The sequence below is a fragment of the Carettochelys insculpta genome, chromosome 14 (assembly GCF_033958435.1).
Source record: "Carettochelys insculpta isolate YL-2023 chromosome 14, ASM3395843v1, whole genome shotgun sequence".
Classification (NCBI taxonomy): domain Eukaryota; kingdom Metazoa; phylum Chordata; order Testudines; family Carettochelyidae; genus Carettochelys; species Carettochelys insculpta.
This window is the reverse complement of record NC_134150.1, coordinates 39,967,597-39,989,413: the sequence shown is the minus strand read 5'-3', so window position 1 is coordinate 39,989,413 and position 21,817 is coordinate 39,967,597. Positions and strand designations below refer to the sequence as shown.

General features: G+C 47.9%; 1 protein-coding gene and 1 non-coding gene across 3 annotated transcripts in view; both read left to right on the top strand.

Annotated features, from left to right (window-relative positions):
• The first annotated feature begins 12,379 nt into the window (after positions 1-12,379).
• Positions 12,380-12,452, top strand: TRNAM-CAU (transfer RNA methionine (anticodon CAU)). The gene has a single exon. It is a non-coding gene; the product is annotated as a tRNA-Met (tRNA).
• A 733-nt stretch (positions 12,453-13,185) lies between these two features.
• FBXO31 (F-box protein 31) overlaps positions 13,186-21,817 on the top strand; it is a 48,285-nt gene continuing 39,653 nt past the window's right edge. Inside the window, exon 1 of one of the 2 annotated variants that reach the window (XM_075008350.1) lies at positions 13,186-13,688. In XM_075008350.1, the coding sequence (XP_074864451.1) occupies positions 13,355-13,688 (334 nt within the window). In that variant the 5' untranslated portion in view covers positions 13,186-13,354. The remainder of the gene's footprint in view (positions 13,689-21,817) is intronic. The other variant, XM_075008349.1, reaches the window with a different exon arrangement.

The window sequence follows — 21,817 nt, the reverse complement described above, 5'->3', positions numbered from 1 at the left end:
GGTGGGAAGAGCGGTTGCTGCGCGTGCGCAATAGAGAGGGACGGTGGCGGCCGCTCCGCTCCGCCTTCGCTCCCCGCCCCCCGGCGTGAGAGGGCAGCTCGTGCCCGGCCTGCGCGCGCCGCCCGCAGTCACAGCCTGCGCCTTCCTGCTCCGCACGCGCTCCCCCCCCCCCGCCACCCTTCTGCCCAGCGCCCCCGCGGCCGCGCCACCCCCGTGTGTGCTGCCCCCTAAGCCCCTCCTGGCCACAGCCTCCTACGGGACCCCCACGAGCCCCCCCCCCCCCACCTCGCACCACACTGACCTCAAGCTCTCTCCTGGCGTCACACCCCAGCCGCCCACCCGCCGCCTGCGAGCGCCTTGTCCTCCCCCCCCACCCCCGAAATCGCCCCATTGCAACCACAGCCCCTGTGCTCGGGGTCACTCCCTCCCATTGGTCTCCATGGGCACAGCCCAGCAGCGTGGGGTGGGCTCAGCAAACACTGCGGCGGGATGCCCCAGTGTGCGCTTCACTATACCCTGCAGAGGGGGCCCGTGGGCGCTGTGCATGTTGGAATTGTCCTTACGCTTGCAATCGTGGCACGAGGTGCGCGGCGGCTCGTCTTGTGCTAGGGTAATGCCGTTTAACCATTGTGCGGTGACTTGTCCGCCTCTACATCTTACCCAGGCGGCATGAGTTTGCTACACTCCCTACATACTAAACGTGTCTCTTCACGGCTGCGCTTTGAGACGTAAGCTTTCAGCCCTAGAGGTCCCTCCCAGTTTCTGTCCCTTGGTAGTTGGGAGGCTGTCTGTCACCTTAGCGTTGGAGTGCAAGAATAGGAAGTAAATACTAGTGTACACAAGCTTCCGGGTCTAGCCTGGGTTTGTTCCCCACTCTATACATGAGTCTCCTGCAGCTAAACAATAGCTAAAACAACTCTTCCCCATTCCATTCACCTAGAGGTCACATCACCCTAGGCACATACTTAGATCACATCTCACAGAGCAGCTATGAACTGCATAACCCAAATGGCACTACTAAAATGTAGATGCTGCTATGAGAAATCTCATCAGCAGTCCTCACAGCTACTTGTTATTTTGTCCTTCCCAGGCCCTTTGCCTAAGGTTGGGTTGTCACAATAAATACGACAGAGAGGGTTCTTTCTAGGAACAGAGATCTGAAATTCTTCAGAGATGCTAACAACGATCCCATCCCCAATCAGGCTTGGCAAAATGACTAAGGTCCCCACAACTGCATCAAGAAATCATCTACCCAGTACAATGGCATTAATTCAGTTTAAGGCTGTAAGGACCCCCACAGATCATCTACTCTGATCTGTATATCACATGCCACCCACACCACCCAGTGCCTGCATGCTCAACTCAACAACCAAAACTAGACCAAAGTATTACAGCCCATGGAAGACTATGCTTTTAGGTGCCACAGGCAGAGACTAGGATGGGACTGGAGTGCACCAGTACCTGAGACCCCTGCAATGGCAAGGAAATGATTGGAATATGCCCAGATAATCCTGGCAAGTGATCTGTACCCATCTGCAGCAAAGGAAGGCAAAACCAAAAATCCCCAAACCCCCAGGTCATTGGCAATCTGGCTGGGTTTGCAGGGAGGGATTTCCTTCCTGGCACTATTATGGGCATGTCTGTACTTACCGGAAGATTGACGCACTGGCAATGGATATTCTGAGGTTTGATTTAGCGTACCTAGCAGGTCTGCATTAAATCAAACACTCAGGGCACCACCATCAACCCTGCTGCCATCCCCACAGCTTCTCCCATCCACCTCCTGCTATGGGGATGGTGACAAAAGTTCGTTTAAGATATGCTGACTCCAGCTGTGCGATTTTCATAGCTGGAATTGCATAGCTTATATCCATTTTTTCCCCTCGTGTAGACCTGGCCTACATGAGCAGGAACCAAACAGGGAAGCACCCAGGAGAAAGAATGTTCCATGCTGCCTCAGCCTTCATCCTCTCTGCCCAATGTCCCTTCTCCGGTTATGACCAGCACTGATTCTTCAAAGGATTTTTTTTTTAAATAAAAACACCCTTCACACCCCACATAGAAGACACAGGGTAGGAGGAATCCGTTCCTGACCTCTGCGGATGGCCAGATGAAATTCTGAGGCTAGAGTTTTTAGGAACATAAAACAAACTGGAAGTGAGCCCCAGGGCTGTAGACTTGTGCCCATACCAATGGGTTTTCTGCTTCAGAACAGCCACTCACCAAGTCCGATCAATATTCACGGTATTTGATTTATAATACAAAGCAAAAATAAGAGCTTCCCCCCACACCACTTATAATGCAAAAACAGCGAGACCATTTTAGCCTGTTTCCAAAATACATCCTCTTTTGGAGTGGAGTGAAATTACGAAAGGTTTAGTTCTAAGGGGCTTTTTTTTTGTGTGGACTTGAACAAAGGAATTTATCATCAAATTTGCCTTCTTGTGCCCTTAGTTTTGACCCCAACACAGTTAACAGTATGTGTTTTATTCCTAATGACATAGACTTCATAAAAATAGTTCACCTTGTCAAGGAGATGGGGCGGGAGAGAACAAGGGGTGGGAGATTTTAAGGACTGGAAGCAGTTTATTTTAAGCACAAGTAAGTTGCATGATTCAGTATTTCCCTGGTGCATTTAGGGTTTGTCTAGAGTAAGGGCTTGTCTCTGTGTACAGTATATCTAAGCAGCTGCATCACTATACCACTTACACTCCTATACTGATGGGAGAACTTCTCCCTCAAGCATAGTTAATCCATCTCCCCAAGAGGTGGTAGCTTTGTTTGTGGGAGAAGCTCTCCCATCAATATAGCACTATTTACACAGGGGTTTAGGTCAGTATAACTCTGTCAGTCAGGGAGTGTTTTTTCACACTTCTGAATAACTTAGTTATGCTGATAACAGGCCTGCTGCATAGACCTGGTCTAAGGAACTACATCCAGATCTCATATGTTCAGCAACACGTACTAACACACACCTGCTTTGTCTCAGCTGGATAATTTTTGGAGGTGCCTATTAAGCAGAGCTAAGTAACTCCATTTAATATCACACCTTCAAATACTAGCATGGACAAATCTTCACTGTGAAACTTGGAGCAAGGCATATCAATGTATTAAACTTGTTAGAAGCGTAGCAGAACCCACACAGTTTCCATTTGTGTATGGTACCACCACCAGCCTCTGCTGTAATCAAACTGTTTTTAATTTTAATGGCCTTATTATATAAGCGTCAGGGTGACCCATGACCTTGCCATGCTGGTGCATTTAGTGCATCTAGTAGGGACTCTGTCAATTCTGATACACCTCACAGTTGTGAGGAGTAAGGAAAGTTGACAAGAGAGTTTCTCCCGGTGACCTCCCACCCTGTGGATGGCAGAGGAGTTTGGCCTAAGGTACATCAACTCCAGCTGTGCCAGTCCTGTAGCTGGAGCTGTATTTCTTAGGTTGACTCTCTTCCTTAGTGTAGACCTGGCCTTAAAGTGAGTGCTCCTTCTGCAACTAGTCAGACAACATTCTGAGTAAGATGAGAATGCTTCACTACGACATGGGGGATCCCTGAATCAATGGGCTGATGAGTTGGTGATTATGTGTAGCATGGTTATAGTGTCTAAGGAAACATAAATTAAAATTACAGGATACACTGTCTCATTTTTCATGGGAGGCTCAGTAGGTACCTTATGATTCAAGGCCAAGTATTTTTGGTAGCTATATAATCATAGGATGAGATCGCTACAAAACGTGACTGACTGCTTGGCGCAAGACAGCCCTGAGGTCTGTGAATGCATCCATCCATCATATGGAAAAGAGCCAGTGAAACAAACTGGCTGATCATCAGCAGGAAAAAGGGGGCATTTAAAACCTAAACCACAGGAACAAAATCAATGCGTTATCCCTCTGCCCACTGATTGACAAATAGACAGATTTCTTTTAAAGAAACAGTGTTTAAAAGCTGCTTACAGAGAGTGGCTTGCTGTTGGAGTGGCTACACTTCTGAATAAGAAAAACCATTCTTAGCTTCAGACAACGCACAGAATTAGAATCTACATCTACTGTATGCTCTGAATTGCTGTACTCTCTGGGAGTGTGGGCAGCAAGCAGGACAGGAAATAATTCTTTTAGCACTCTTGGAGCCAGTCATCCAAAAGTAATATTCTCTTAATATTCTGAAAGGGAGTTAGTGAATACAAAGCACTTTCAAAAATCAGAGTATTTGATTTAAGTGTGTAAATGAGAGAAACATCTCTTGAAAATCTGGGCCATGTAATGCATTTAACACATAGATCTTCATGCAATTTACAAAAAAGGGTATCATAATCTCTGCTTCACAGAAGGGCGGACAGACATGTGAGGTAGCTTTCCCAAGATTTCCACAAGTCAGTGGCAGAACTGGGCATAGGCCTTAGCTCTGACTCTCATTCCCGTGCTCTACCCACCCGGTTACGCTACCAACCTGAAATAGAACACACTGAGGTGTTGGCCATGGTGTCATTTGTCAGAAGGCAGCTTTGTGCAGGATTACAGAGGTCCACAGGCAGAGAGCCCTATGCCAAGACTTTCTTCTCTGTAGACTGCAGCAGAATATTGCAGTCCTGAGAGAGACATTCTGTACAGGTATTAGCTCTGAATCCAACTTCACAGCTTCCAACGACTGAGTCTCCAAGGCTACCGGAGTCATACAAGCAAAGCAAACCAATACCGAGACAGCAGCAAACACATCTTCACCTCATTTCCTCAAAAGCCTGCTTTCATTACCATTATACAATACCAGCTCCCCTGAGACAAAGGAATATTTTTCCTGCTGGGACCTGTGTTGGGAAAAGACTGATCCTGTACAATTCCTTAAATGCCTTCTTTTTAGAGCAATAATATATTTAAATTAAAGATGCTAGAATGGCAGAGAAGAGCCATCTTCTCTGGCTTTGTCCAACCATAGTCCAGAGTCCACACTCGTTCACCCTTAGAAAGGGATTATCCCACATCAGTAACAATAAGATGGCTTTCAAGGAAACGTCTCCACTGCATTTTGGGACAAGCCTTCTAGCCCAGGTCTATAGACTCAGACTAATGGGACTCCCACTAACACTCTATAAACCAGTTCATTATAGAACAACAAGAAGTCCTGTGGCACCTTATAGATACATGCAGCTTGGGTTTCATAAGAATACAGATGCATCCAACGAAGCGGGTCTTTGCCCACGAAAGCTTATGCCCCAAAATATCTGTTAGTCTATAAGGTGCCACAGGACTTCTTGTTGTTCTCAAAGATACAGACTAACACAGCTACCCCTCTGATTCCAGTTCATTATAGTGACAGCAGCGTGCTCTCCTTCAGGCCACTCACTCGGTGTCTTGCTTCATAGCTCTCGCCAACATGTCTTCTCTGGAGCCAGCCTAGTTGTTTCAGGAGAAAAGTGTCTGTTGCTTTCACCCCAGCAGAATTTTTGGGGCCAACACATGCCTTTATGCCAGTGATGAGCAAGCAAGAATAGTGAGTGGGCTGCATGAGTGGCCCTCCTTCATCTCAGTGAGCTGCATGATTAAAATCCAGTGATGGGCAACCTGTGGTCCATGGCCCACTGGGTTTCCACCTGCAGCTCACGCATCCCCTGTCTGTCCCACTCTCCCATGCCTCTCATGCACTGGGACACTGGAGCCCCACAGTTCCAGCTCCTTGCCCTCCCTCCCAGCCCTTTGGCAATGCCACGAATCCATGGAGTTGTCCTGTCTCCCCACTCCTCCCCCTCCCTCACAGAGCCTGTAAAGCCATGAGCAGCTGATTCCCAGTGTTCCAGCTCTGGGAGAGAGGAGGAGATGCAGGTAACTGTGGGGTTCCAGTGCCCCAGTCCATGAGAGGTGTATGAGGGAAGTGGGCAGACGGGGGTGTGCAGGCAGAACCCCTGTGGGTCGCATGTGGCCCATTGGCCATAGATCGCCCTCCACTGCTTTATGTCTTCAGTTATGGCTTTCTTAACCTCTCCTTACCCTTGTAAACCTGCTTTATCTTCTGCAGAATAAGCCATTTCTCAAGCATTCGTCTGGACCACCAATGTTTATCTCCCCAGTGTTGTCTAGAAATGATCTCCCCCCACCCCCCGACTCACTCACCCCATAGGAATCGCCTAATGATTTGCTAAATCTTTCACTAGGATAAGTGTAATCAAGTACTTCACACACCATACTGTCAACCTGTGTAACTCATTGTCAAGGGAAGTTGTGGAGAGCAAATGACAAGGTGATGGAGGATAGGTCCATTAAAGGCCCTTAGCCAAGAGGCTGAGAGATGAAACCCCAGGCTTTGGGTGTCCTTAAACCTCCAACTGCCAGAAGCTGGGATTAGATGACGCAAAGGATGGATCACTACACATTACTATGTTCTGTTTATTCTCTCCGAAGCATCTGGCCCTGGCACTGTCAGAAGACAGACCACTGGGCTAAATGGGCCACTGGCCTTATGTAGGATGCTGTTTGTATGGCCTCAGGACTAGCTATCAGCACTGCAGACTCACAGGGGCACTTGTTCATTAATGTTTCTGACATTTGAGCCACAGTGATGGCCATAAAACAAAAAAATCACTGCATATAGTCCATTCTTATGAAACCCAAGCTGGAAAGCAGCAGCTAGCTTCCTCCTTAAATCAAGCAGGTCTTTTATGGCAGTCATGTGAGGAAAGCAGCTCACTTCGGCTCTCAGTGAGAGCCCACTGAAATATGTTTCACAGTCAGAATTACAAAGCTGTTCCAAACTTCCCTGATGTTTACCGTATAGGGGTTTTATACTGTATAGAAGAGCGTTATTCCTTTACTTTCAGTATTGCACTTGTGCTATTGCTAAAGAGAGGATGTTCATCTCCAGAGTTGACAAGTCAGCGCCCTCACACCAGCATTAAATTCCTACACATTGAGGGGAAAACCATGAAACAACTTTACAGGCGAAAGTCCACAAGAAGGGAAGGAAACGGTTGCACTCTCTTGCTGGTTTCTGCAGTGCAGTTTATTGTCTAACCGGTGTCCTTATCGGAAAACTGTGGCAATTTGTTTCTTCCTTCTTTTTGTATCTTCCGTCTCCCCCACCTCCGCAGAAAGAGAAAGTTCTGTCAAGTAGTGTGAATGGGGAAGAAGCAGGGTAACAGATGGAGCTGGCAAGAGATTCTGTGAATGGGTGTGAATTTTCTAGCATTTTTAATGAGCTAGACCTGACTCTTTACATTAGTGAAAGGCCTTTAATGGGTTTGAATATACTGAGTACAATATAACAGTGCAGCCGTTCTCCAACTCATACAGATTTTCTGGTACCGGAATTGAGAGGCAGCTAGCGTTTGTGGTAATTTGGAATCATTCTGCTGAGAATTGAGCCCTCATATTTGCCTTAAAAGTGCACAATCCTTTAAGGAAATCCATAAGGATTTACATTTTTTTTTAAAAGACATCCTCTGCCCTGTAACTTTTGTGCTTGCTCAGCAAGGTGTTACGAATAACAAGAAGCCGTACTAATTCTCGAAGGGAGTGCAGAACACTAATATTTCATTTTCCCCAAGCTTGCTCCGCAGAGGGCCTTACACAAAAAGCACTCTTCTCAGATACCACCTCTATTGGCATCAGTTAATGATGCTGGTGCTTGAGAAAACATTTCTTGGCCTCCAAAATCAACTTTGAAGATGAAGGTGTTTTCAGTGGAAATAAAACAAAAAAGCAGACAAGTAGCACTTTCAGGACTAACAAAATATAGACTAGCATGGCTGCCTCTCTGTTACTATTCAGTGGAAACACTCTGAGTCAGTTGATTTTTGGCAGCTGCGATAGAATACTTACCTTTATATCGTTCCATTCCTCCAGAAAGAGCTGCACTCCCTTTGTCAACCTGATAAACTGTATACTTTGTGAGGGAAGGGGTTTGTGGAATAATGTCTTACCATAATAATATCCTCCACTCTGTTTGGTACACCTTGCATTCCAGGATCTCCCAGTATGTTATAAATATTAAGTCTCACAGCTGCTCATGGAGTGGGTAAATGTCATTCTCATTTTACAGATTGAGAAACGGAAGCCTGGACAGCTTCATGACCTGACCTCAAGTACACGACTGTTACTCTGTAGTATAGCCAAAAATAGAACCTAGAACACCTGATTCCCAGCCCGGTGATCTCAACACTACATAATGCTTCTTCTCAGAACTAAACCTGCTGGAGTATTTACACAGGCAGAATGTAATTACTCAGACTGGAATCTGGCCAAGTCATCGAGAATAACAACCATTTGCTATACAACTGCCACAGCCGTTAATGACTGCACATGATGAGGGCCGGAGGTGATCAATCAGTCTTACAGCTCATTAGACAAACAACATGCATAAGTTCATCAACTCATTGCGCCGTGCAATGGCATTTGGCCCAGCACTGACTCAACTGCAGCACTCTGGGTTTTCCTTGGAAATCCCCACATCAGCTCATTCTATAATGCTGATGAGATCAGAGTCCCGCTAGAATGGCAAAAAGAGGTGATTGCTAGAATCAGGAGGTGGGGGGGGAAGCTAATTCCCAGAAAAGGAGGAACATCTGGAATCAAGATGTAAAAAACATGACTGTTTACAGTCCTTGAGGATGTATTCCTACACCAGAGTGATGAGCCACAAATGGCTGTTCTCCAAAGAATCCCTTCCCCAAGGCCACATAATACACAGCAGAAACTGCAGTGTGGACTTACATCACAAGATGCATAGTTAGAATCACAGTGGAGAGCAAGGGTTGCAGAGAGAACTTGTTTGTCTCTGCCTGGCTTTTAGCATTCCTCTTTCTCTTGCCAACTGGCAAATAAATAATCCTTTCCTCTGGCAGAGTTGTTCAGGTTATAATTGGCCAGTTGTGTTATCAGTTGGGTGCAGCCTGTCACAGACCTGGGGAAGGTTTAAACACAGCAGGATTCCAGAAAATGGGGACATCAGTTTGGGGGCTGATTGTCAAAGCCCTTTAAAATCTACAACAGTGGGAGCTATTTCAGGCCCTTTCCTAGACAGAAATGAAATGGACATGTTTCACCTTTCAGTACAGCCCTTGATCAAATGTACTACAGTAACAGCTCCTAGTGCTGCAGCCCGTAAACACTGGAACTGCAGGGTTAGGGCTATAATTCTAGAACACCACCATAATTTCTGGGCAGGCATTAAGGCTCTTCAAGTAGTGGTAGTGCCAGAGAGCACATGAATGAGGTAAGTGAATAACACAGTATCTTTATCCTTAGCCGTGCCAGGAAAAGTAAGGGCAGTAGCACTCAGGTAAGGCAGCTTATATAACAACAGGAACTCTCTGTTTGATTGTCTGATAGCAATGAGTTAAATCTACATGGGATGTACCAAGAAGATTTACATATAAGGGTTCTGATTTGACACCTGATCCAACTTGTCCCCACTATTTTTATCTCCTTGGCCCTCCTCTCTGCCTGTAGCAAGATCAGGAGTTGTCATCACTTGAATTGCTTGCTGGCTGGTGCTTTGAGTGGACAACACTGCAAATCCTTCCAGCTAGGTCCTTGATCCTATTCGGTGGGAATTACTCTGATCCCCTGTGTTGCAAAGGCTAAGGTCCCCGGTGTTTCAAACCACCACTGCATCCAAGAGGGGTGACAACAGTCATTCTTAGCATTGGCAGAGCACTTTGTATCTTTCACTGCAGTCTTTGCCTCCCTGTTCTCATGGAAGAGGATTTCAAACCCTTGTGTTTTATATAAATGACTGGGCCAAGATTTCATAGGGCTCCTCTATAGCTCCCTGCCTCCCATTGACTTTGCTGGGTTTTGGATCTAGTTGAGAGTGGGATGAGCAGTAACGTATTCCTAGCTCACAGTTCCATGCTTAGCTCCCTAAGACAGGCTACCCATCAGGCAGTGTTCCCTCTAATTTTTTCCATCCATGGGCAGAATAAATTTTGTTGTGTGCACCAAGGCATACATGAATGTGCACCACCAATAGAAACACAAGCTGCCGGCTGTGGCAGGCTCTGGGAGCTCTGCTAATCATCCAGGTGGCACCTGAATCTCTCCTGGGCAGCCACCCAAGTGCTCAGCTTACAGAAAATGCTGCTGTCAGGTAAAACATATGCAGAGTGGAGACAGCCACAGCCTCTTTGCTCGTTTCCTGCCTTCTGCATCCAGGCATAACAAACTGCTTGGCATCACCATGGACCAGGCTGCCCTCTGCTGGCTTGAACAATTTCAGGGGCTAAAATTAAAGGAAGGTGCGTCCACTGACGAAAAGCCCAGTTACCAAGACACTTGGAAGGAAGCAGCAGCCCCTATCATTCAGGGTTGGAGAGCTCTTTGAACACTGAGGATAAGATTATACTGGAAACAGGGAGATGACTGCAGGGGCCAGAAAACGAGGGGTGGTGTGGCAGCTTGAGGGAGCATGGTCAGTGGAAAGAGGTAAGAAAATAGAACCAAAACCAGACAAACAAATGAGGGAAGTATCAGAGGGATAGCCGTGTTAGTCTGGATCTGCAAAACCAACAAGGGGTCCTGTGACACCTTATAGACTAACAGAAATGTATGAGCATAAGCTTTCGTGGGCAAAGACCCACTTCATCAGATGCAGGTCTGCATCTCACAAAGTGTGTCTTTGCCCACAAAAGCTTACGCTCATGCATTTCTGTTAGTCTATAAGGTGCCACAGGACCCCTTGTTGCTTTTGCAAATGAGGGAAGGACTCATTAGCCCTGTTCTGAAAAGTTTCAGCGTGGGGTAATGTCATAAAGGTATCCTATGTTTTACTCCCCAGCTGAGTGTTTGCCATCTCTTCCCTTTGCTGCTTTTCCCCTGGGCCCCCTGCCCGTAACTGGCTACATAGTGGTTGCACTATGACTTCTAGGCCAGCAGCTCCTAAACTCTTGTGCCTTTCTTTGGGGACTGTTGGGTGGCATGATGAATCCGAAGGGTTCATGTGATTTGATCCACATAGAAGGCAGATGTTGAGCTCTTCCCACCTTTCTTACGCCTCTCATCGTAGCCACATTTCCAAAGTCATTATTAATTTGGGAGTCAAGCAGCACTTTAAAGACTAACAAAATAATTTATTAGGTAATGAGCTTTCGTGGGGCAGACCCACTTCTTCAGACCATAGCCAGACCAGAACAGACTCAATATTTAAGGCACAGAGAACCAAAAACAGTAATCAAGGTGGACAAATCAGAAAAAAAATAATATCAAGGTCCACCTTGATTACTGTTTTTGGTTCTCTGTGCCTTAAATATTGAGTCTGTTCTGGTCTGGCTATGGTCTGAAGAAGTGGGTCTGCCCCACGAAAGCTCATTACCTAATAAATTATTTTGTTAGTCTTTAAAGTGCTACTTGACTGCTTTTTTGTTTTGATAGTATATAGACTAGCACGGCTTTCTCTCTGTTTCTATTAATTTGGGGTCACAGGCTGGGGGGCCCAACCTCACCTCACCTTGGGCTTGATTTTCAGCAGTCGTGCATATTGTCAGCTGTGGCTACCCGGCTAGTCTGAAAATTAGGCCTAAGACTTTTAAGATGGGCACCCAAAATCAATGGTTACTTGTGAAAATGTTGGGCTTATGTCACAGAGAATCTCAGCTGCCCCATCAGCATCTGAGGTGGGAGCATGCAACCAAAACCAAAATGCATGTTCCAGGCCTGTTTGAGCTGCATCTTCTACACTAACTCTCTTCCACAGAGCATCAGCCTCCTCCTCCCCTAACGTCAGCAACCCCACTCAACGCCTGCAGGCTGACAGTCCTGTTGGGTTTTGACTGAGTCCTGGAGCTAGTTTTGTTTGTAAAAGAGCACAGGGGAGATGGCACCATTATGGAAATAACTGTTATTTTCCCATCTAGGCAGAACATTTCCACCCATTAAATTCTAGGGTGAAGATATAAAGGTCTAGTGTAGTGTGGGTTATTATTACTTATTGACAGCTTGTTAAGACCCCAGTTAGGGGAGAATCTTTGCTCTATTGTAGTCAATGGCAAAAATCCCAGTGATGTCAAGGGGGAGGTTTTCTCTCTATAGTCAGTAATGTACTAGGCGTTACACAAACAACCTCGACGATGTTTGCTCCGGCTGCAGGGAGATCAAAATCTAACACTAATGCATCACCAGGCTGATGGGGACATAAGGTTTGTTTTAATTTTTAATGTTTAAATGGCCCTTCCAAAATGCAGCCTAATGTTTCAAATTACCAAGGGAAAAGGATTCTTCCCAAAAAGCCACGGCAAGGAGGAGTCATTTGCAAAAGCAGAGCCCCCTCTCAGCGTTTCAGGGCTGCTGTATCTGTAGTTGTGGTTAGGGGAAAACACTGGTGCAAAGTAGGGGAAGACGGACACTCACTTGGAGAGCAAAGCGGAAAAGCAGTTGTGGAGAGGCTTTCACCAAGAGCGCCTCGTTAGCGCAGTAGGTAGCGCGTCAGTCTCATAATCTGAAGGTCGTGAGTTCGATCCTCACACGGGGCAATCTCGGCTTTTTTTTTTTCCCTCCCTGCTCCATTGCAGAGGCCGGCAGCGGGCGCGCGGCGGCTCCTCCTTCTCTGCAGCCAGCAGGAGGGGCGAGTCCAAGCGTTTCTGCCGGGCTGGCCTGAGCAAGGGCGCCAGGCCGGCAATGCAGCAGCGCCCGCTCCGCGCTTCCCAAGTGGCGGGGACTGCGCAAGGGCGGCGGCGTGACCCCACCGGACGGGAGGCGCCGCTGACAGCCCGTGGAGAAGGGGGTGTCTGGGTCTCCCCCAGCCCCACTGTAGAGAGAAGTCTGCGGTGCAGCCCTGGGCTCGCGAGTCAGGAGGGGAGAGGAGCCGTGTCACCGGGGGGGCTGTGATAGCGCCCGGGGGGGAGGGGCCGGTCTGTGTAACCCGGGGTCTGTCATAGCGCCCGGGGGGGAGGGGCCGGTCTGTGTAACCCGGGGTCTGTCATAGCGCCGTGAGGGAGGGGCCGGTCTGTGTAACCCGGGGTCTGTCATGGCGCCGTGGGGGAGGGGCCGGTCTGTGTAACCCGGGGGGGGACCGTCATGGCGACGGCGATAGGACCCATTAGTTTGAACGGGCAGGTAACGCGGCCAGGGGGCCGCTGGGCGGGGTCCCAGGCGGCGGGCGGGCCTGCGGCGAGGGGGCGTGGTTTGTTGCCGCTGGGCGGGGTCCCAGGCGGCGAGGGGGCGTGGTGAGCGCGGCGGCGGGGCTGGCGAGCGTGAGTGGGTGTGGCGAAAGTGACAGCGGGCGGGGCTACGTCCCTGAGGGGCCTGTCGCCCTCTGTGGCGCGCCGAGGGCAGCGCCGAGCGCGGCTGGTGATTGGCCGCGCCTAGCGGTGGGCGGGCCCTGCGCGTGCGGTCCGCCGCCGGCAGCCGCCCTCCGCCAGTCCGCCGGCCGGCCATGGCGGTGTGCGCGCGGCTGTGTGGGGTGGGGCCGGCGCGCGGCTGCCGGCGGCGCGGGGCGCAGCGGGAGCAGCGGCGGGAGGGCCCGGCCGACAGCGAGCCCGACACGGACGCCGAGGAGGAGCGGATCGAGGGAGTCCGGCTGGGAGCCGGCGAGGCCGCCGCCCCGGGCGCCCGGGCCCCGCTCTCGCTGCTCGAGCTGCCCCCCGAGCTCCTGGTGCAGATCTTCGGCTCGCTGCCCGGCACCGAGCTGCCCAGCCTGGCCCTGGTCTGCAGCACCTTCCGCCGCATCCTCCGCACCGACACCATCTGGCGGCGGCGCTGCCGGGAAGGTACCGGCCGGACGGGGCTGATCGGGCCCCCAGGGGGTCACTAGCCGGGAGGGGGGTGGGCGATGGGTCAGGGGGCGCTGTGGGTGGGACAGACCCGTGGGGTGTTGGGTGCGAGTGGTCCCCCGGAGCCACTAGGTGAGGGGGATCTCTGGAGGGGACAGGCCTGGCGGGTGTTGGGGGCGGGGGTCCCCTGGCGGCACTAGGTGTGTGTGGGGGGGGTCTCTTGGGGCCGGGGACAGACCCGTGCGGTGTTGAACATGAGGGATCCCCGTGGGACATTGGGTGTAGGGGTGTCTGGGGGGGACATACCCCGGGGGCGTTGGGGGTGAGGGATCTCCTGGGGACAGTAGGTGTCAGGGGGCGTCTCTTGGGGGGCCATGCCCAGGGAGATGTTGGGGGTGAGGAGCCCCAAGGGGGAGCATTAAGTGTGGGATTTCTGGAGGGGCCAGACCCAGCGAGTTCAGAGGATGAGGGGTTCAAAGGGGGCTTTAAATATGGGGTCTTTGGAGGGGCCAGACCCAGAGGTGGGGTGCTGGGCATGAGGTGTGTTAAGGTGGGCGTGGCATGGGGCAGACCCTGCACGTGTGGAGCTGGCTCTGGAGGAGGCCCACTGGGACAGGGAAGCATGGGGGGAAGAGAGCTTCAGCTGAGGTGGGGTGTTGGGTTGTGAGTAAAGTTGGAATCAACTGGAGGTGGCGGGAGGTGGAGGGGTGACATTACGCTAACTGCTGGGCCTGGGTTGGGGACCCTGGTGTGTGCAGATGGGTGGTTGCCAGCCCTGTATCAAGGAAAATGGATGGTACCAGCTTGTGGGTGGTGCTGCTGAATGGGTCCCAGCAGGGTGCCAATTCCCCCTGAGGCATTGCCCTACCATTTCCCCTGTAGAGACAGCATACTACAAGCAGTGACATGTCCATTTTCAGCACCCCGGCTCTGTACTACCAGAATGTTATGGATACCTTTTGCTCCTTGTCCTTTGCTTTGCAGATACCTTTCTGCCTGTACCCCCACTTGTCTGCTAACCCAGCTGCACTAACACCTTCCAAGCTGCCTGCCTAGCTTCTGCTTCTCCCAGTACGGTACCCATCACATCTCTTGCTTTATGGTGCATTTGTGGCCAGCTGTGACATCATAAAAATTAACATTTTGGACCTGCCAGCAAGTGCATCTAGTTGGAGTGTCTGAGCACGTTAGGCAGCTGCACTCTGCCATCACGCAGAAAGGCAGTGCTCAGATGCATTGGGGACAGCATCCACCAATGCAGGGGATAGATGGTTGTTTGTTTGCAGCAGAAGGCTGCTGAGGGTTCTTGTCCGCACTGATGAGAGGCCAAGGATAGCGCAAAGCAGTGAAGAGAGTTTCCATGAAGTTGCGGTCTGTTTTGTTTAGTCTGGCGTGATCCTTCTCGCCCAGGAATATAATTTTTGGGGGAAGGAGAGAGACCAGAAGAAGGAGCATCCACTTTCCAGTTGTCATTATTAGGGTGGGCCAGAAGAATCTTTACTTATATTGCAAACTTTTTGTGAAGTGTGCGAAAGCTTCTAAGGCATAAGGGTTTGGTTTTGTATGTTGCGGCCGTAGCAAGCTTCTCAGGAAGGAGTGTAATTAGTTTTCATTTTATACATTGCAGTTTATTCCTTGTTATTGAGTGTCTCTTTGCATTATAATATTAAAAGAAACCAGACTTAGTAATGTTTCAAGAAAATATCATTTTACACAACTCATGTGTGACCTATGAGTCTCACTGCATTCAAAGGAAAATGAGACTATGCGTGATAAGAGCGTTCACAGTTACATTAGGTAGGATTAAAATATCTCCGCCCTTTAGGGTAAATACTAAATAGTAACTGGCAAGATGTACAAAGAAACTAATTCTACAGACACATTAGTACAGTACTGCATAACTGGTCACTACAGTTCCTTGTATTTTCTTTTAAGCGTCTGGTATTGGCCACTGTTTTGAGAGAGGATTCTGAGTTAGGTTGATCCATTGGAGCACTTGCTATACTAAAAGCTTGCACAGTGTTTAGGCAGAGAAGAATCAGTCTCCTCCCAGGAATACTTCTCACTACTCTGTACCTGTGACCTTAGGAATTAGACTTTAAACTCCTAATTCAACAAATCCTAGTTATGGTTCCCCGGACATTTGTAATTTGGCCCCGTTCATGGGTTGCGTATAGCATTCTGTGGTGCTGTATAGCAGCTCAGTTATATCACCGTCTTAGATATAATGTAGCCATTACCAATGGTGTGGGAACGGTAATTTTGAAATTTCAGACAGCATAAGTATGAATCTTGATGTTTTCTTAGTGTAATTATTTCACCATCTCCTTGTCTTAGTAGTGCCACTGCATATATTCAGGTAACTCTACTTGTATATTTAAATACTCTCAGAATATAATTGAATTCCTGATCACAGGAATAAATCAGATGCTTGGAAATCCGTGGAGTTCCATGCAGTGCCTTAGATATGTTGGACTCATGGTCATGTATATGTTCATCTGGAGCTCTGTGTCCTCATATATCAGAGAGGTAGCCATGTTAGTCTGTATCGTTGAGAACAATAAGAAGTCCTGTGGCACCTTATAAATTAACAGATATCTTGGAGCATAAGCTTTTGTGGGCAAAGACCCTCTTCATCAGATGAAGCAGGTCTTTGCCCACAAAAGCTTATGCTCCAGAATATCTGTTGGTTTATAAGGTGCCACAGGACTTTTTGTTGTGTGTTCGTATGTTATCTCCATGTAGGAATGAATATAATGCATGACTTTCAAATATTGATAAGGGAAGGCCGAGTCCTAGGTAGGGGAAATGTACAAAAATAAACCTCATTTTGGCCTGAGAGTTAGCATATGACCAATTTGGGCAGAACAGTATAACTTTTTTAATAAAATTATAAGTCCCTAGAAATAGAGCAAAGGGTGTGAATTCAGTGAAATGCTTCTTTTCCTAACCTACTGGCTCTGAAGGTTCTGAGTGCATCACAGTTCTTTACTTCCCAATTACAGTTGTGGGTGCTGTTATTTCTTGGTTGATTGTGTATCATTATCATGCATGTACAAGCGGCCAAGTAAACACGGGGCAGGTGGATGTGCAAGTTCTTGGAGCGAGGCTTTCTCTGCTAAGAGATGCCAAATTTCGCGCTGCTTTACCCTGACTGTCATGCATACCTATTGTCTTACGACCACTGCTGTGGCTCCAGGGTAAAAAATGGTTCTAACTTTGTAGCTGTCATCTGTTATTAAAAATGTAAATCAAACCTCTTAGCCAGATGAGTTTTGACACCTGGGTTCAGTGCAATTGCGGGCTGACTCAATTTGATTACAGTCCCTGGAGCAACATTGTGGAGGAGGGGTGTCCCGCTGGCAGTTGATTTTTGGCTGTGGCTCTGCAATTGGCGAATGAATGTGCAGAAACATTAGCTAGTTGTGCAATGTAGGTAGCCAGATATGTTTGGGAGGATGTCCTTTTATCATTGCTACTCTTTTTGAAATACGCTGTTTCTCTGACTTGCTTGTTTGGCAAGAAGAATGTTGCAATCCTTTTCCTACGCACTTTGGCTTTTGACGTGACTTAACCTTGATTAACCTGTGAACATAGATGTTTGTCGTTTAAAAGTAACCAGCTCATATTGAAATAACCCACCACATCAGGTCACCTGTCAGAAAATTTTATTGTAATCAGGTGTAGAATTCACAAATTAAAATACTCGGTTTTGTTTTTGTGAATTAGGGAGAAAAAATAAGCTGTTAAATATTTGTCTTGAGGCAGGCTTTGTTGCATTTAGCACCTGTAGGTTAGTCTTCTGTCGCGCTCGGAACATTTTACAGAGATGAGCATCTGTTCCGCAGATGTGGAAGCTAGTCAGCGGGAGGGATGGGGGAATGGGAAGTGGCTTGTCCAGAGCTGTGAGCCGAAACCAGTCTCCCCATTCCCAGTGCAAAATGCTTTTCACTGACTCCTTCTGACTGAGCACTGAATGACACGTCTGGCCTGGCTGTGGCTACAGCCACTTCTCAGTACCGTACACACACACTCTTTCACACTGCTACTGTGCTTGCAGGGGCACACCTAAAAGGCTTAGATACCAGTAACAGCTGTAGTGTGGCACAGAAGTGGCAGATAAAATTTGGTGTCCTGGGATTTTCAAGTTCACAAATGTTTTTTGTGTGAAGACACAGCCTAATCTTCTCTGGTAGCTGTTTCTTCACTCACTGTTGAGCACTTCCTTGAAAAGCACTTCTAAACTCTTCACACCTGTTCGGGAGGGCTGTAGCAATACAGGTTAAAACTCTCTTACAGCGACATCCCTTGTCCTGCAGGACAAAGGATGTTGCTGGGACTGTAGTCGGGGTAACCTGGGCAGCAGGAAGCCAGCTGGGGTGCAGAGCCCTGCCAGCAGCCCCAGCCAAGAATGGAGGAATTTGGGCAGCTCTGTGGTTAGGAGCTGGCTGAGGTGCAGAGCCCCGCTAGCAGCCCCAGCCATGGGGACCCCAGCAGTCCTATGGCAGGGAGCTAGCTGAGCACTGAGCCCCACAACCACAGGGACCTCTGCCACATGGAGGAAGCCCAGAAGCCCTGGGGGAGAGATCTGCAGGAGTGGGATTTCCCCCCTCCAGGTAGCTGGCCTGATCTCCCCTTATCTCAGACCAGTCTGGTCTCGAGGGTGCTGGATGAGGGAGGTACAGCCTGTACCTGCTGCAGTTCCAATAAACTGTGTGTCTCTGCTGCAGGAAAAATTCAGTTGTGGGGAAGGTAGAGACGCAATTGGGAGGAGGGAAAAGAAAAGTACAAACAAAACATTGCAGACTAATATATGCCATAATCTATTATCCAAAAGAAGGCTGAGTGAAACCAGAAAGGGGAGAGAGCATTAAATAAAAGCAAAAGATATCGTACACTGCACTAAAACGTGTAAACCAGAAAGCTGACAAAGCTACCCTTAAGTGCAGGCCATAATAAACAGTGCACTGTTTAATACTTCAAATTCCATAGGGCTGGGCAACGCTGAGAAGATTTACTCAACACGTGGTCGATATACAGGTCCTGTCTGTCAAACAAGGAGAACAGCCTTCCCAGCAAGTGGAAGGAGAATTTCATGATTAAGTTGTAGCTTTCCTTTTGAAGTAAGATTATGAACAGCCACTCTCACCCATAGCAGTGAATTTCCATCTGCATTAATTCTTTAGAACATTTTCAGCATTTAATTTCCTCAGTGAACCAGCATATTGAGAACTACCCTTAAAATAGCCTTAATTGCTGCAAAACAGGATTTACCAGAAACCTCCCATATTGATTGCCAGGGAGAGCAAAACAATCTTTTCCTGTAGCTGAACTGCAGCATTCCAGTTCTTAGCTTAGTTTAACCTCTTCTCTGTCCTTTCCAGCATCAAGAATACCTTGTGCTCGCCATGCTCTGGTGAGCTTCCTCACCTTTAATAGTTGGGATTTGGATGTGGGAGTGTTAGGGTAGTTTGACCTTCACAACATGTAATTTCAGACCTTTTACCTCCATGATAATCCTTCAAGAAAAAATGAAGTTTTCTACCCCTGCACAGTTAAGCAAAACCATCATCGGTTTCTGGTTGTAGTTTATATTGCTGAGTAGACTGAGATTCTGACTTGCAGGAATCTCCTAAGGTGACATTCTTGCTAGCAAACAAGGTGAGATACTTGCAGGACTTGCATGCCTAATGGGACTGGATTGGTTTTTAGGAATTGTCTAACATTTGAGATGATGCCAAATCTTGTGGTAAAGATCTAGTAAACCCAAACTGCGAAACTTGTAAAATACACCAAACCTGGTGATGGAGAACAGAGGACTGTCAAAAAATTCAGACGCTTATCAATAACTGCCTGCTTAAAATCTTCTGGATCCACTGACCATACACCATCAACAACCAAGACCTGTGGCAAATGACTCACCAACATCCTGCCGAAGAAAAAATCAGGAAGAGAAGGTGGAGCTGGATTGAACACACCATTGGAAAGCCAGTCGCCAACATCACAAGGCAAGCTTTGAGTTGGAACCCCCAAGGAAAATGGAAAAGAGGGCCCCCAAGAAGCACCTGGTGCAGAGATGGGAAGGCAGACACTAAAGAGACAGGCTACACCTGGTCAGAACTGGAAAAGATCGCCCAGAAGGGATGCTGGCGAATGGTCATCAATGGCCTATGCTTGACGATGTAGGAGTGGAAGAGGCTTACTACTACTACTAGTAGTAGTAGTAGTAGTAAGTAGTAGTGATGGTTCTACTTTTAGGTAGTGTTTCTTTCCCCTTCCAGTTAATGAGGCTAATTGACAGAAACCGCAATCTTTGTTGTATAGAATGATTCTCCACCCCCCCCATTTGTGTAATGATTTCTTTGTCTGGTGAGCCATATTTCCACAAGTTCAGACTGGCTAGATACTTGGAAACTATAGTGAGAAGCGTTTTGGACTTGTGGGGCATCAGGACTGCTTGCTGCATGTAGGAAAAGAGAAAGTCCTTGCACAGAGGTCCTGCCTAAGCAAGAACAAAATAGAAAAATGTCTTTTGGGAGAATTGTCTTGTGGTGATTTGGTGCTGCTTAGGAAGTTTGGTTGATTCCGTGGAGTTGTTACTGGAATTCCTGCTAAGTGTTTGTTTCAGTCTTGAGGGAGTTCTGCAATTTGGAGCCCTAGTAAAATTGCAGCATTCCCCCCAGGACTGGTGTTTAAGTGCTTGGGAGTGTCTGACGAGTCAGCACTGGTTCTGGGGGTGGGCCAAGGCCATGTGATGACAGCTGCAGGGGGTGTGTATGCCAAAGAGAAGATCTGGACCCTACAAGAGACCTTATGATAGTGATGTACTTGGACTCCAGTCAGACTGCGGGCGCTTAGAACACCTTGGGGAGTCAGTGGCCAAAAGAGATTCTCAGCCGGACTTGTGACATCCCAGCATGTTGTTTTTTCTTTTTCTTTCCCTTCCCTGCACTCCGTGACTTCAGAGGACAGTTCCCAATTTAATCTCGCTGCATCACTTGCTCTGGAAAACACAACCTGACGACACTGCCCTCTTGCTTGCTTTGCAGGCAGATGAACCTTTGCTTTAGTGTACCAACCAGCCGGTCTCCAAACTATAGGCTGTGACAAGGCTGCTTCCAGCCTCGTTTTGAAGGCCTGTAATTTACTGAATTGCAGATGCGAAAGCCTATTACTTTCAACATATCTGATATTATTACCAAAGACGACACAAGCTAACATTAAAGGCAGTAAAATATCTGACAGACTGGTGGGGGGGATGTGGGATCATTTGTGGGGTGGGTCCACATCTCCAGCTTTGAAAGCAACTTTGATTTCACAGATCTACAGAATTGCTGCATACGTTCAGTTGGCTCTAGCCCAGTACTAAATAGCTTGTTTTGTGCCAGAGCTCATTCCTAGGCGCTTTGTAGTCTGCTCACTAGCTAATTGTACTGCCTCCCCATCTTGCATCTTGAACTGGGGCTTCATCCTGCTCTTCCTGGTGTCAGTGTCAAGCTCCAACTGACACCCAGAGATGTTTTTAGTGAGGTGAATCTGTTTTTTTTTTTTTTTTGTTTTTTTTTTCCCCCTTCCTGTCTCTTTCAACTTGTTTCTTGTAGCAAGAGACTGTTCACATTCATTCCTGCAGTAACCCAGGTCAGCCTTCCAAAACCCATGTAATCTTGCATGTGCTCTTTCAAGCATACTATTGCCAAACACGTACAGATGCAGGTGCATATGTATAGTAAGAGCATGAATGAGTTGAGCCAGGTGGATGTCTGCTTTTTCTCATTTGGTCTATAACTGAAATCAGAGTAAAAAGTAAGTTATTAGAAGTAGGTACTGGTAACAGGCAACATTAGTTAATCATAAATTCAATGAAGCTTGATGGACACCATCCCTTGTGTGAGAGGGTGTTTCAGATCAGGTGGCTTCTCTGGGGTTTTTTTAAGGACAATCTTGGTATTGGATATCTGACAGGTGTGAGGAGCTGTCACGTGCTTTAATATTCTGAAGAAGGCTGATGTCTGATTTTTAGCAAGTGCATTTGAGGTTTTCAGGAAGTGTGGCTTTTCCCTGGTGAGGGCGAGAAGGGTATCTGCCGCTGATTTGCTTTTGAGGCTACTTTTGTTGCTATTTGATCT